This window comes from Orycteropus afer, unplaced genomic scaffold (assembly GCF_000298275.1).
Source record: "Orycteropus afer afer isolate SDZICR_OR568_19922 unplaced genomic scaffold, OryAfe1.0 scaffold00045, whole genome shotgun sequence".
In the NCBI taxonomy this organism is placed as follows: domain Eukaryota; kingdom Metazoa; phylum Chordata; class Mammalia; order Tubulidentata; family Orycteropodidae; genus Orycteropus; species Orycteropus afer.
Genome location: NW_006921632.1, coordinates 743,993 through 757,583, shown reverse-complemented (window position 1 = coordinate 757,583; position 13,591 = coordinate 743,993). Strand labels below are relative to the sequence as shown.

General features: G+C 43.9%; 1 protein-coding gene across 1 annotated transcript in view; it reads left to right on the top strand.

Moving 5' to 3' along the window:
- Nucleotides 1-557: 557 nt before the first annotated feature.
- DIP2B (disco interacting protein 2 homolog B) overlaps nt 558-13,591 on the top strand; it is a 303,697-nt gene continuing 290,663 nt past the window's right edge. Inside the window, exon 1 of the mRNA XM_007937807.2 lies at nt 558-657. Within this exon, the coding sequence (XP_007935998.1) occupies nt 558-657 (100 nt within the window). The remainder of the gene's footprint in view (nt 658-13,591) is intronic.

The window sequence follows — 13,591 nt, the reverse complement described above, 5'->3', positions numbered from 1 at the left end:
TAAGCAGGATAAAGTAGATTCCCTTCTTCTAGTCTTAAATTTATAGCTGATCTGACCAGCAGGGACCAGAAGGCTCTGTGACCAGATCCTTAAAAATGGGTAGGTCCCAATCAGGGAAAATAGGGAAAAGACACACAGTATTAATGGAAGAGAACTGAGCAACAGCTAGGAAAAGTAAGGCCCAGGGTCTCTGAAAACTCCTTGTTCGTGAGTTCGTTAAAATGTTATGTGACCACGCGGTGCTAAAGCAGACAGCACTCTGAGCCCATTTCTGCGACAATAAGGGGCGAGAGGCTTGGGCTCATCGTTTCAGGAGCTCCCCAGTAGAGGGCGCCATAAGCCTGTGAGTCCTCGGGGTGAGCGAGCTGTGGAGGCGGTGCGTTCTCCCGCCCGGGGGCAGGGCTGCCGCGCTCACGTGACTCTCGCTCATGGCGGTGGCGGCGGCAGCGGCAACGCTGGCGGCGTTCGGCGGCCGGAGCCGGATCCTGTAGCCGGGGTGTGGACCGCGTCAGTCCGTCCCCTCTCTTGTCTTCCGGAGTGTGGCTGGCGGAGCCGGGATGGCGGAGCGAGGCCTGGAGCCTTCGCCGGCCGCGGTGGCGGCGCTGCCGCCCGAAGTGCGGGCGCAGCTGGCGGAGCTGGAGCTGGAGCTCTCGGAGGGTAGGAGCCGGGCGGGGGGAGCGCATGCCCCGGGCGCCCTGCGGATCTAGAGAGAGTCGGGAGAGCGGGTCCCTGCCGCGCGCCCTGGTGGCTGTGCGGGCGAGTGGGGAGGAGAGCGCAGGAAATGTGGCCCTAGCTCTGAAGGGTTGTCTTCCCTGCTCCCCCTGAAGTGGGTTTCTCTTGTCTTTCATTGTGGTAAAGCAAGGGCTTGGGAGAGAGGTCTTCCCCAGGCCTGGGTAGCTTCTGCACTCCCTGCCCCCCAAAACCCGAGACAAAGCTGTGCCCTTCTGCTTCTACCCAGCCGTCTGGGCAGGGTGGGGGTGAGGGCTGCCGGTAGGGTGGCTGACAGCTTTCTCCTTTCGCCTGTCCTTTTGAGGAGAGGGCGCTACGCCTATCTTTCACTGCCCCCAGCCCCTGGGCGGGGGGAGAGAAAGACACGTAGGAAATCCGTAGCTTTTCTTCTTCTTCCTTCTTTAACAATGCGAGCTGCCTCCCCAGTGACAGGAGTGAGACCGAAGCATGTTGAGCCATTGAGGGTCATAGAGGGATTAGAAACGGTAGCATTAACCCAGAGAGATACACAGTGCTGCTTTCAAAACGACCACTTTTGTCATAAGGTTTTTTCCTGGTGCCTGTCTTCGGGCAGAATTTTCTGCATCTGATCACCTTTTGGAGTCTTTGAAGGGGGTAGGAGAGGTGGCTACCGGTTCTGTGCAAATTCTGGCTGGCACCTCTTTCTTTGACAATGGATTAGTATGAGGAGTGAAAGAAGGTTGGATTTATTTTGAGAATTAGAATGGATTAAATCAAACCACTGTGATGAGAGAAGCCCCTTGGACAACAATGAGAGAAACATCAGGCTTGTGCAGTTGTGTTCAGTTCTCTGTAAAGTTCCTGTTTTCATCCCAGGCTGCCTCGGAGACAAAAGCAGCATTTTCTCCAAGCTTGATAGCAATACTTTTGTGGTGTCGTCCGAGTTGCCTATTACAGTTCCTTGCCAAGGGCTTTGGTCACTAGCATTTTTCAAGTGAGAGTGCTGACTTTTTGTTTACTTTTCCAGGCATTATGGGTCGTCCCCCCCCCCCCCCCGCAGAACCTTTTACAATTGAAAAACAGAAGTAGATAGAGTATTATAAATCCATTCAGTCATTGAAGGAAATAATTCATTTTTAATAACCCTTTTAGATTTTCCTTATGTGTAGGGAGGTGCTGTTTTCACCTGCATTTAATCACAACGTATTCTTTTTCACTTAATCTGTTGAGAAGTTATTCTTTGACCTGCCCACGGCATCACTAGCCGTAGATGAGTTTGCTGATGTGAAGTGTTTGGAGAGTTAGGAATCCTTTGGGCTTGTCTGCCCAGTGATGTCTGTGGTAGAAATAGTCACCAGGTGGACTCAGTTGGAGACTTGTACGACTGATGTGATTCTTCTGTAAAGTTAATTTGTTGTTTTTCCAAAATAGGAGACTTTTGCATTACCATTGGTTCGGGGCTCATCTTGTTCTCTGACACTAGAGCATTGTCATGAAATCTGCCATAACTTCCATTCAAATCTGACTTTTAAAACAGTTACTGTATAGTACAAAATCAGCTAGCTTTGATTAGCCAAAAAGAGAGAGGTTTGCCTGGGGGTTTGCGTCAGAACTAGATTTAAAAATAGGAGTTGATTGCTTTTACACTGGGAGGGAAATCCTGGAGGCGCCTTCATCTCGGTCAGTGTATCTGCTTCCAGCTGATTATTGTTTACGTTTCTGGGTGTTTCTAGAGATGATTCTGAGCAACTATTTCTAGGACTCACGACTGATTAGCTCCCCTTTCTCTCCTTCCGAGAGGCGTGAAACACTTACAAACTGTGAATGCTAAGCTTAATAAACATTTTAAGGGTAAGTGCCTGATTTGCTTTCTAATACAGGCTTGTTTTGCTTGGCATATGGCTTAGTTTGAGTTTGTTTCTTCTAAGTTTATAATATATCACCCTGTACTGTACTGTGTACCCTGTTTTCTTTAGCAATAGCAAAATCTGAATAAAGTACAGACAAATATTGGCTCTGTCATCTCAGTATGTTGGCCCTGTCTGTCTTACTCTTTTGATTAAAAGTATACAGAATGGTTGACTGGAGAAGTAGGTAGAGAGGGCCAATTTGTTAGGATGTAAGTGAAGTTAAAACAGCCTAACAGCCCCCAAATCTCTCTCTATATATATCATGGTGTTTCTTTGGATGTCTCTAGCATATTTGGACGTGACTTTTTTTGTTTTAATTAAAAAAAAAATTTTTTTCTCTACAATTACTTCTCTGTCCAGAGTACTTTTTTCCTTTTGAAAAAATGCTTTTAACTATGTATTTGTTGTGCCTTGCTGGTATTGGTGTGTGTTCTCATTTCTCTATTTAACTCATCTTTTCGGTTCTGGCTGTAGTGGCAGTCTAAGCTGTATGCTGTTAAATAATAATCTTTGTGCTTGCTTGGATTTTCAGCTGCGGGCTTTGGTCAGAGACCAGCCAACTCTGCTGAAATGCAGGTTTGTGTCTTCACGGGGGGGGGGGGGCTGTTTGCCGCAGAGTGTGTTGCAGAGCCCTTGTGATGTGTCTGTTGTCTCAGGCAGGTTACCGTGGAGTTGGTGGTGGAAGCCTCTTGCGTCTGCACCAACAAGAACAGCCTGCAACGTCTAGGGAGTCCTTTAGAAACGGAATTTACATATCATCACGAGTAATTTTTCTATAGATGAATAGGTGGGAGATTTCTACAAGTATTCCCATGACTGGAATTTTTTTTTAATCCACATGTGTTATATTATGAATATTATTCTTCTTACATGTTTGATAATACACTCTGGATTTTATGCAGTGCTTAGTCACCTATTTGATTGTTGTACTCTTTTTGATTTAATCACTGTATGCACATAAAGTAGCGCTAATGGTGAGAATTGTTTAAGTCTGTCCAGTAGTGCATTATATTTGTATCATGATCTTTTTTATACATTATGTTATTTGAGCTTCACATGAGTTGGGTCCGACTTGACGGCATATAACAACAACAACAACAGCGTCATTAGGAGTCCTGGTAGTGTAGTGCCTGAGGCATTTGACTGCTAACTAGAAGGCTGGCAGTTCAAACCCGCCAGCCACTCCTTGGAAGGAAGATTGGGCAATATACTTCTATAGTGATACTACCTTGGAAACCCAAGGAGGGGTCACTACGAGTTGGGTCCGACTCGACAGCACATCAGAACAGCAGCAACAGCAACAGTGTTGTTATTATTATTGTTACCATCCTCTTTTTCTTTTCTTGGTTTAACAGAAGGAAATACTTGCATCTAGAAAGGTTAAGTGTTTTGTCTAAAGTTACCCATCTAATAAGTGCCATTATCCTAATCTGCCTTATAATTGTGGCATCTGTTACCATTGAATGATTTAAATATCTTTATTGTTATTGTGTAAGCTCTTAACTCTAATATTTACTCTTAGGCAACACTACCAAACAGCTGTATGCCACGGTTCCAAATAGTCCTGTTGATCCTCCTTCTGAAATCTCTTTGACATTCATCATTCATGTATTCAGTTCAGCAGGCACTTATTTTGTGTCAGCATTTATTTTGTACCTGCTGAGTGCTGGAGGAGCTTTGGTGGCATAGTGCCTAAGGCACTTGACTGCTAACCAGAAGTCTGGCGGTTCAAACCCACCAGCCGCTCCTTGGAAGGAAGGTTGAGCAATCTACTTCCGTAGTTGATACTGCTTGGGCAACCCAAGGAGGGGTCGAGTCGGGGCTGACTTGATGGCACATAACAACAACAACAGCACTGTGTGCTGGGGATACAGAGCTGAGCAGGATCCTGCGCTAGCTTTCAACGAGCTCCTCGTCTGGTAGGGGAATCATTACCAGCAATGGAGTCATATACAGAAGCTGCCTTCCAAGGAAAGAGGAAGCTGTTGTGAAGGAGGACAGCAGAGCACTATAAATAAAGAACTGGAGTATGTGGCTAGTGGAACAGGCTGTGGTTTAGCTGTGCAGTTCATTCCTAAGTGAGAAGGTTAGAAGGAAATTAATCTCATACCTCTGTGGTGTGTCAGAAGGACCCAAGTCTTTCAGTGTCTGAGAACAGTCCAAAGATGACAACTGGGAAGGTATTCAAGATAAAATAACACTTACAGGAAGGGATCCTCCCTTTTCTCGTTTGAACACTTCTCTGAGCATGGATGCAACAAACACAGTGACACCCTCCCGCTCCCTGTCGGTTTCATCACAGCTCTGTCAGCACAGGGTCCACCTTGAGAGTGGAGGCAGAGAGGGGTCATTCCTGGGGGTTGAAGTGAATTCTCTTTATGAGTGGGGAAGAGGGGGAGAGCTGAAGAGGAAAAGGGAGGGTCTATTTGTGCTCATACTGGACAGATTGTATTTCACAGCCTCAGAAGTGGGCAAGTAGAATTAAAGCACCCCCAAAAAAAAAAAAGTCCTTGATAAATCACTAAGTCACTCCTCCTTGACTTTATTGAGGAATTGGGCCAAAAAACCAAACCCACCTCATAGGTTTTCCAAGGCTGTAATCTTTATGGACTCAGACTGCTACATCTTTTTGTCACGGAGCAACTGGTGGATTGGTGAGTTCAAACTGCCAGTCTTTTGGTTAGCAGCCAAGTGCTTTAACCACTGTACTGCCAGGACTCCTTGAAACTGGGCCACTTTTTCCCCAAATATGTAGAATAGTGGTAGGCTAACCCTTTATCAGAAAGTCCTGTATAAGCAGTTATTATACTTAATGCTAGGAGTGTTAAGAAAGAGTTGTGTGGGGTTTTAAATAAACCAAAACCACGCATTGTCTAAGTGATCTACCCCCTAAACCTTGTATGTTGTATTTTTGGTGGGCTGGAGGTGGCCCAAACTCCTGTTTGTTTTGTTTTTAATACTCTTCTTGGAACTCACGTGTAGGAATTGCTGTCAGAGCCTGTGGCACATTCATTTGAAAATCCTCTTCATGGCAAATTTTAATTTTTTGACAGTGGATTTTCGTTCCATAGGTTACTTAGAGTCAAGTATAGAAAAGCTAATTAATACTCTTTTGGAGCCCAAACTAGTTGTGACTCTGAAAAATTAGAGTGATTATAAATTCATTTTATCTGTGACTATTAAAAAAATGGAGTGATTGTAAGCTGGTTTTGGGGGTGGTCCCAGAAGAGAAGTGACAGACAAATTCACTAGAATGACGTACATTACGGTGAAGAAAACACTTGTTTGGGTACCCTCGTTCTGATTTGTATTTTGAAAAATTAATCTTGTTATAGTCCCATAGCACTGAGGTGGATATTTTGTATAAGGTAGATCATTAATCCTTCACTCTTAGCCCAGCCTTTGTCACTTTTTTTTTCCTGGCCAACGTAAGGCTTAGCACCTCAGAGTTGAAAGTTTAGATGATTGGCAAAGATGACCTTCACACTGTGTTGTTGTTAGGTGCCATCAGATTGGCTGTGACTCATAGCAACCCTGTGCACAACAGAATGCCTGGTCCTGTGCCATCTTCCCAGTCCTTGCTATACCTGAACCCATTGTTGCAGCCACTGTGTCAATCCATCTTGTTGAGGGTTTTCCCCTTTTTCACTTACCCTCTACTTTATCCTCTACTTTACTAGGAGGAGGTCTGGTGGCCTGGTGCGTAAGGCATTTGACTGCTAACCAGAAGGCTGGTGGTTCAAACCCACCAGCTGCTCCTTGGAAAGGAGGTTGGGCATTCTACTTCCATAGAGATACCACCTCCGGAGCCCAGGGAGGGGTCTCTATGAGTCTTAAAAAAAAAACAAACCTCACTGCCTTCCAGTTTGCCCAACCTTCCTTCTGAGGAGTGGCTGGTGGGTTTGAACCTCTAGCCTTCTGATTAGAAGTCACATGCCTTAGGCACTATGCCACCAGAGCTCCTGCTAGGAGTCTAGTCTCCATTATTTCTTTCTTACATTGTTTTACCCAAGGAGGGGTCGCTATGAGTTGGGTCTGACTCGATGGCACATAACAACAACAACACATTGTTTTGCAAGTACAGTCAATTTTGTTCACTTCAGTTTGATTTGAATTGAAAAATAAAGTTTCTGTCTTGGGGATTTGATTCTGGCATGAAGTGGGGTTGTGTACTTATAGGAGAACACAGGTTTTAGCATCTGGTGGGCCTGGGTCCGAGTCATCTGTGACCTTGGACAAACTATCAACTTCCCTGGTTTTAGTTTCTTAAGTCCTTAAAAAAGGAATGGTAACCTCTTGAGGGTTGTAAAGAGGTTTAAAATAGGATAACAGGAGAAGAGCCTAGTGTAGTGTGGTATACAGAGAGCGTGCAGTGCCTATAATCTTTATTGTGACTGGTAGTGAATGGTCGCATAGTGACTTGGCTGTTTTTAATAACTTGTGATACTTAGTGGAATATGGTTATATGTGAGGTGATGAATGGAATCAATTTGTGTATATATATTTTAAAAGTGAGCCTCTACTCCCCATCATTGTCCTGTTGGCACCGTACACCCTTAGTTCAACACATATTGGGCCACTGCAGGCGGTTGATTAGAGCAGAAGAGAGTGGCTGGTTTGTTTCATACAGACATCTGGTATATGTACATTTCTGAGCCTGTAGATTTCAGGCACAATGGCTCTGAAGTTTAAACCTGGCTTCTGAGAGACAAGCATCTGTAAGCTATGAAAAGGCATATGTGGAAACTCAGAACCTTTCAATAGTGTTTGATTCTTCCTATTCTTAGTCCCATGAGCTGTGGTGGCACAGTGGTTAAGCACTCGGCCGCTAATCTGAAAGATCGGCGGTTCAAACCCACAAGTTGCTCTATGGGAGAAAGATGCAGCAGCCTACTTCCATAAAGATTTATAGCCTTGGAGACCTTATGGGGCAGTTCTGCTCTGTCCTATAGGGTCACTTTCTTAGTCTCCATTTGTCCTTAGTGAACAGGCCCTTTGGTTCCTCCTTCAAAAGTTAGCTTGTATCCTCTCTTCCTTTGAGTTGCATTTACCAACAGCCTTGTTCAGTCTTCTCTCTCCAGACCTAACTGGTCTGATTTTAGGCTCCCTTCAGCTCTAGATGGATCTTTTTATCTTTTAAAAATACTACTTTTATATGAGGGAGCTCTGGTAGCATAGTGGCTAAGACACTTGCCTGCTAACCAGACGGCTGGCGGTTCAAATCCACCAGCCACTCCTCGGAAGGAAGGTTGGGCAATCCTACTTCCGTAGTGATACTGCCTCGGAAACCCAAGAAGGGGTCGCTATGAGTCGGGGCCGACTCGACGGCACATAACAACAACAACAACAACAACTTTTATATGAAACCATTGCTAAATCTAAGGTGCCTGTGTCATCCATTGTCCTTAAATTCTTAGTTTCCTAAAGGCAGGAATGGTCTCCTGTATTGTTTATCCTTATGTTTTAAGTTAGCGTTTTTGCAAGCAGCAAATATTCCATCTCATGTTTGTTGTTTGATTACATACTCACTGCCATTGAATTGATTCCAACTCATAGCGACCCCCATTGGGTTTCTGAGGCTGTAAATCTTCACAGAAGCAGATTGCCTCATCTTTCTTCTGCTGGGCAGTCAGTGGGTTAGAACCACCAACCTTCTGGTTAGCAGCCAGGCAAGTCCTTAACCACTACATCACCAGATTATATAATACAGGTTCAGTTGGGAGATTTTCATATGTGTTTATAATGAATAAGATATGTTCCCGGAATCCCTGGGTGGTGCAGATAGTTCAGTGCTGGACTAATAACCGAGAGGTTGGCAGTTCAAAGCCACTCAGAGGTGCCCTGGAAGACAGGCCTGGTGAACAGCTTCTGAAAGGTCAGAGCCTTGAAAACCTTATGGAGCAGTTCCGCTCTGCATCTGGAGTCTCCATGAGTGGGAACCCACTTGATGCAGATAACAGCAACACAAGAGTGTTCCAGTGTAGGTAGCCTTTCAGGAATGGGCAGGTCTGGAAGGCTGTTTCTTTGGATTGGAGAGATTCACAGCTGGCAGATGGGGTCTTTGGATACGTGGGTCGGCTTCAGCTTACCTGGAAACTATCTGAAACTGTATACAGAATTTAGAAGGTGAGTGCTGTGTTTCTTTTTGGGAACAAGGTGTACAGCTTTCATCAGTTTCTCAAAGAGGCCTATGAAGCCAAGTTAAAAACCAAGCTTACATACCATCTTTCTTATTAACTTGTAAAGCCAGACTCCCTTGGCTTCCCTCCTTAGCACTTACAGACTTATCTATCAGTTCCCACCCATATCTCCTTTCCTTCCTTTCTCAGAGGAAGAAAAAGGCCCCTCCTACTCTAAGGTGTAGCACTCTGACAGTGTTCTCAGTCCCATCCTTTCCCTTCTCTTCTGGATTTTGGGATCTTGCTTCATTGAGTGATCTATTCATTCATAGTCTTTTTACTTTGTCTCTTTTTCTCATCTTCAGCTTCTCTCTTAACACTTGAATCTTGGCTCCTTCCTCTAGCCTATAAATATACTCAAGTTTCTCCCATCTTAAAAAAAAAATAAATAAAAAAGAAATCTTACAGTCCTATGTTGGAATCTGCTTGCTTTCATGTACACACTCACTATCTCTCTCTCTTTCTCTCTCTCTCTCCCTCCCTCCCTCTTCACCCTTTCATAGCTAAGATCCCAGACAGTGGAGCCTTCATTGCCTTTCTCTTATTTATTATCTTTGTTGACCCTTCATTGCTTTAGCCTCCTTGTGCCCCTGAAACTACTATCTCCAAGGCCACCAAAGATTTCTGATTTCAAACAGAAAAGTACCTGCTGGGTATGGCTTTTTCTCTGCAGCGTTGGATACTGTGGCCCATCATCTGTACGAAACTCTGTCTCCTTAGCTTTTATGGTATTCCCTTCCAGCTTCCTAACTGTTGCTTCCTATCCTTTCTCTCAGGCTTCTTTTTCTCTCCCTTCCTCCTGAGTGTGGATATTCCCCAGTTATCTGTCATTATCCTTCATCTCACTTCACATACACTTGCTGAGTAAGCTCATCTATGCCCAGGACTTTAGGTATCATGGCTACGTAAATGGATTCCTTGTCTGTATCTCTGTCCTTGCCTCTGTTCTAGACATTCCATGGGTACCTCTCAGGCAGCTGCAACTCAGTGAGTCCAAAACTGTACTCCCAGTTTCACTCCCTATTCCCGTCCTGGCATCCTGTCTTTCCATAGATATTCCCCACGTCAGAATGTCCATGTTAAACCATGTCCAGTTACCCGAGCAAAAAAATTATGGGTCATTCTTAACTTATAATGGATCACTCAGCCCTGTTTATTCTGCTTCCTCTGCACTGTCATTGTGTCCGTTCAGGCTCTTGCCATGTCTTCTCTAGACTATTGTGTTAGTCTCCTTGCTTGTCTGCCTGCCTCCAGAGTCTCGTCCCTGTGCCCATCCTTTCTATACTGTAATGGAGTATTCTTTCTGAAACACAAATCTAATCATGTCCTTTTCCCTCTTTAAACATTTTTATTGGTTTCCCTTCATCCATAGGGTAAGAGCTAAGCTTCCTTAGTAGACCAAAGGTCCAAGTGGTTCATGCTTGACTGCTAACTTAAAGGTTCGTGGTTTGAACCCCCCAGTAGCACTATGAAAGAAAAGCCTGGCAGTCTGCTCCATTAAGATTACAGCCACGAAAACCCTATGGAGCCGTTCTGCTCTGTAATGCACGGGCTTACTGTGAGTTAAAATCGACTCGAAAGCCATGGGCGTGGTTTGTTTTTTAGTGTACCGGGACCTGCCTTCCTTGGTGGCCGCATTTCTTGCGCCTTCCATGTTTTCCTCTACTTTCTAGCCAGAGGACTGGTGTTTTCCTGAGTGCACTGTCCTTTCTTACTTCCACACCTTTGTACACATTGCCTTTCTCTGAAATGCCCACTTTGGCAGGTTCTTCCCTTTTTTCTGCCTGTTTAATTTCATTTCCACCCAATTTCTTGTGAGAAGCCAGCCTTTCCTAAGATCTCTAAGAAGTTAAGATCTCTATATAAATAGCCATTAACTACAGAGTGCTTATTATGTAACAGGCCCTGTGGTTATCACTTTCTATATCCTGCCTGGCCAGTAAGTAGGTGCTGAATAAATAGCTACTATTATGATGGGTGGTGCAGTGGTTAAGTGCTCAGCTGCTAACTGAGAGGTTGGTACTTTGACCACACGAGCTGCTCTGTGGGAGAAAGATGTGGCAATCTGCTTCCGTAAAGATTTATAGCCCTGGAGAATGGATCTTAAAAGCTTGCAAGCAGCCATCTAGATGCAATGATGGGTCTGTCATCGTCCAGAGCAAAGAAGAATGAAGAAAACCAAAGATTCATGGAAACAGTCCTAGTGACTGGTACACCATGCGATCCGCAGCCTATACGACCATGAGACCAGAAGAACTAGATGGTGCCCAGCTACCACTATCAACCACTTGGAGGGGGATCTATGTAGGACATCCTGGATAGAAGGGAGAACAATATGGAACAAAACTCAAAATCATTTGGGAAAAACAAAAAGGGGGGATCAGGTTTGCTGGTCTGAGAGAGCCTGGTGGAACCCCTGAGACTATGGTCCCTAGCTGCCCTTCAGGTCTGGAATTGAACCCACACTTGTGGGTTCCAGCAAACAAAAGACAGGCATGTAAGTTGAACATCTGCCTGAGGTAGATACATTCCTTGGAGAGAACAATCACGCAAGAAAGAAAGGCTGTTTATGCACAGGGAGACAGTTCAGGGGGCAGGAGTACATGGAGGGATGGACACAGGGAAGAGGTAACTATGGGGAAGAAGTGGGAGGGGAGCTGTTGTATTGTGGTAAATCGTAGTCAGTGTCATGGGACAAAGTGTATGTGACCTGCTGGATGGAAAGTGAATTTGCTCTGTAAATTTTCACCCAGATCACAATTAAAAAAAAAAAAATAAAAGGGGGGCAGAGATTTACATCTTTGGAAACCTTATTGGGCTATTCTACTCTGCTCTACAGGGTCTCTAAGAGTCAGAATTGACTCAGTGGCAGTGGATGGGGTGGTGCAAGTGGTAGGGGTCAGCTGCTAACCTTAACCTAAAGGTTGGTGGTTCGAAACTACCCAGTAGCTCTGCGGAAGAAAAGTTTGACAATCTGTTTCTGTGAAAATTACAGCAGAGAAAACTCTCTGGGGTTCTACTCTGTAATCAGGGCCTAATTACCCAGTAAGCAGAGTACGCATGGGCTTACTTACTGATTGTAGTGAACAATTTTACATGATTTGCATGTAGTAAGCACGAGTAATTCTGTGTTTACAATGCTTACTGGGTACTCCGTTCCTGGCAGGGATTGTAAATTTGAAAAAAGGCTTTGATTGTGTAGGAACGTGGTGTGGGGTTAGGAGAGAGACAGATGTGAGCCAGTCATACCTGGAAGCAGAATCCTTGATGTTGTGAAAAATGTGAAAATGTTCACTGCAAACTAGTAAGTATGCACAAGTGAGTCCATGCTTACCTTGATTATTTCTGACTTGATTTTGCTGGAATCAAGAGAGGTCAGCACTCTAAATTAGATGTGGGGGTTCACTTCATGTCAGACTCATTGTTGGCAAGATGTAACTTCATTTTTTCTTAAAAGAACAAACAGTATTTGGATAAACTTCATGAAGACCATCTATAAAGTGAAAGGTAATTTTATGTGCTTGTATTTTCATTTTTCTTCTTTGAATAGAGATGGAGATGATGAGAAACTGAAAAGAGGAAACTCCAGAGGAAAGAAAATATTTTAGATGCCACTCAGGCCATCCCTAGATAGGAAAACCCACTGTGCTGGCACCTTTGAAAGGTCCGTGGTCTAGGTGTACAGTGGGCTTGAGCTGCTGGGCTATTGACATAGGGTTGTACTTACATTCTAGTACAGAACAAGTTTTTATCCTTATTTCCTGATAGTCTGTATTTAAAAATTAACGTATAAACTTATTAAGGTATTTCTTAAATGACATTCTGTACTTTAATTGCTTTTTTTTTAAGAGTCATTTCTTTTTTTGTGAAGGAGTGGTACTCTAAAATCCCCTTATCCTCAGACTATTTCTGACTTGCTTTTAGGGATAATTAAAGCATCTGTAACATTTTTCTTTGTTTAAGAACCCTGGAGGTTTTTTTTTTTTTTTTAAAAAAGACTATATAGATTGTTTCAAAGTTATTCATAGACTGGAGCTTGTGGGTTTTATCTCAAGTCAGCAAGCCTGAATTTGACTACATTGACCAGTCTTGTCACTGAATCTCCTTTACAAAAATGAACCCAACTTTTGAATGAAGTAGAAGCTCCTGATAGTTTCTTGTTTAGTCAGTCTGTGACCAAGGCAAGCAGACTGTCTTAAGATGTTAGAGTGCTATTCTTACTCTGTTGGACTTCCTCTGTGGCGTAGAGAAACTTTCATTTTTAATTTGAACTTGTAGAAAAAGCATCAGTGTGCATTTTCTTTGCATCGTTCTTTGCTTGTTGTTTTACTTCAAGGAGACCAAGAGAAGTACTACAAGATGAACTTCCTGTTAAAAGACAACTTCCCCATTTGATTGGTACTCTGAGTTCTGATCTCTAATGTCATCACTCTGTTATAGTTATTTTCCAAATTATCTTAAAGTTAGGAATTTACCATTTGTGTTGGTATTCACCTCTCCCTTAGGAATGCTTGAATAGAACACCTCTCTGTGAGCCTGGGTGCTTTTCCTTAGGTACTCAACCAGTAAACAAATCTAGACTGTTACCAACCTTCCTATCTCTCTTTACTTCCTTACTCGTCTCTGATAGACTTCTCTGTTACCCTCAGACTGGTTTCCTCCCTGTTTTTCCTGGCAGGTTCATTCTTACCTCTTTGCCTTTGCAGTGACTGTTTTCTTTGCTGTTGTTGTAGTTGTTACTTGCCGTCGAGTCGGACCCGACTCATAGCGACCCCTTCTTGGGTTTCCGAGGCAGTATCACTACAGAAGTAG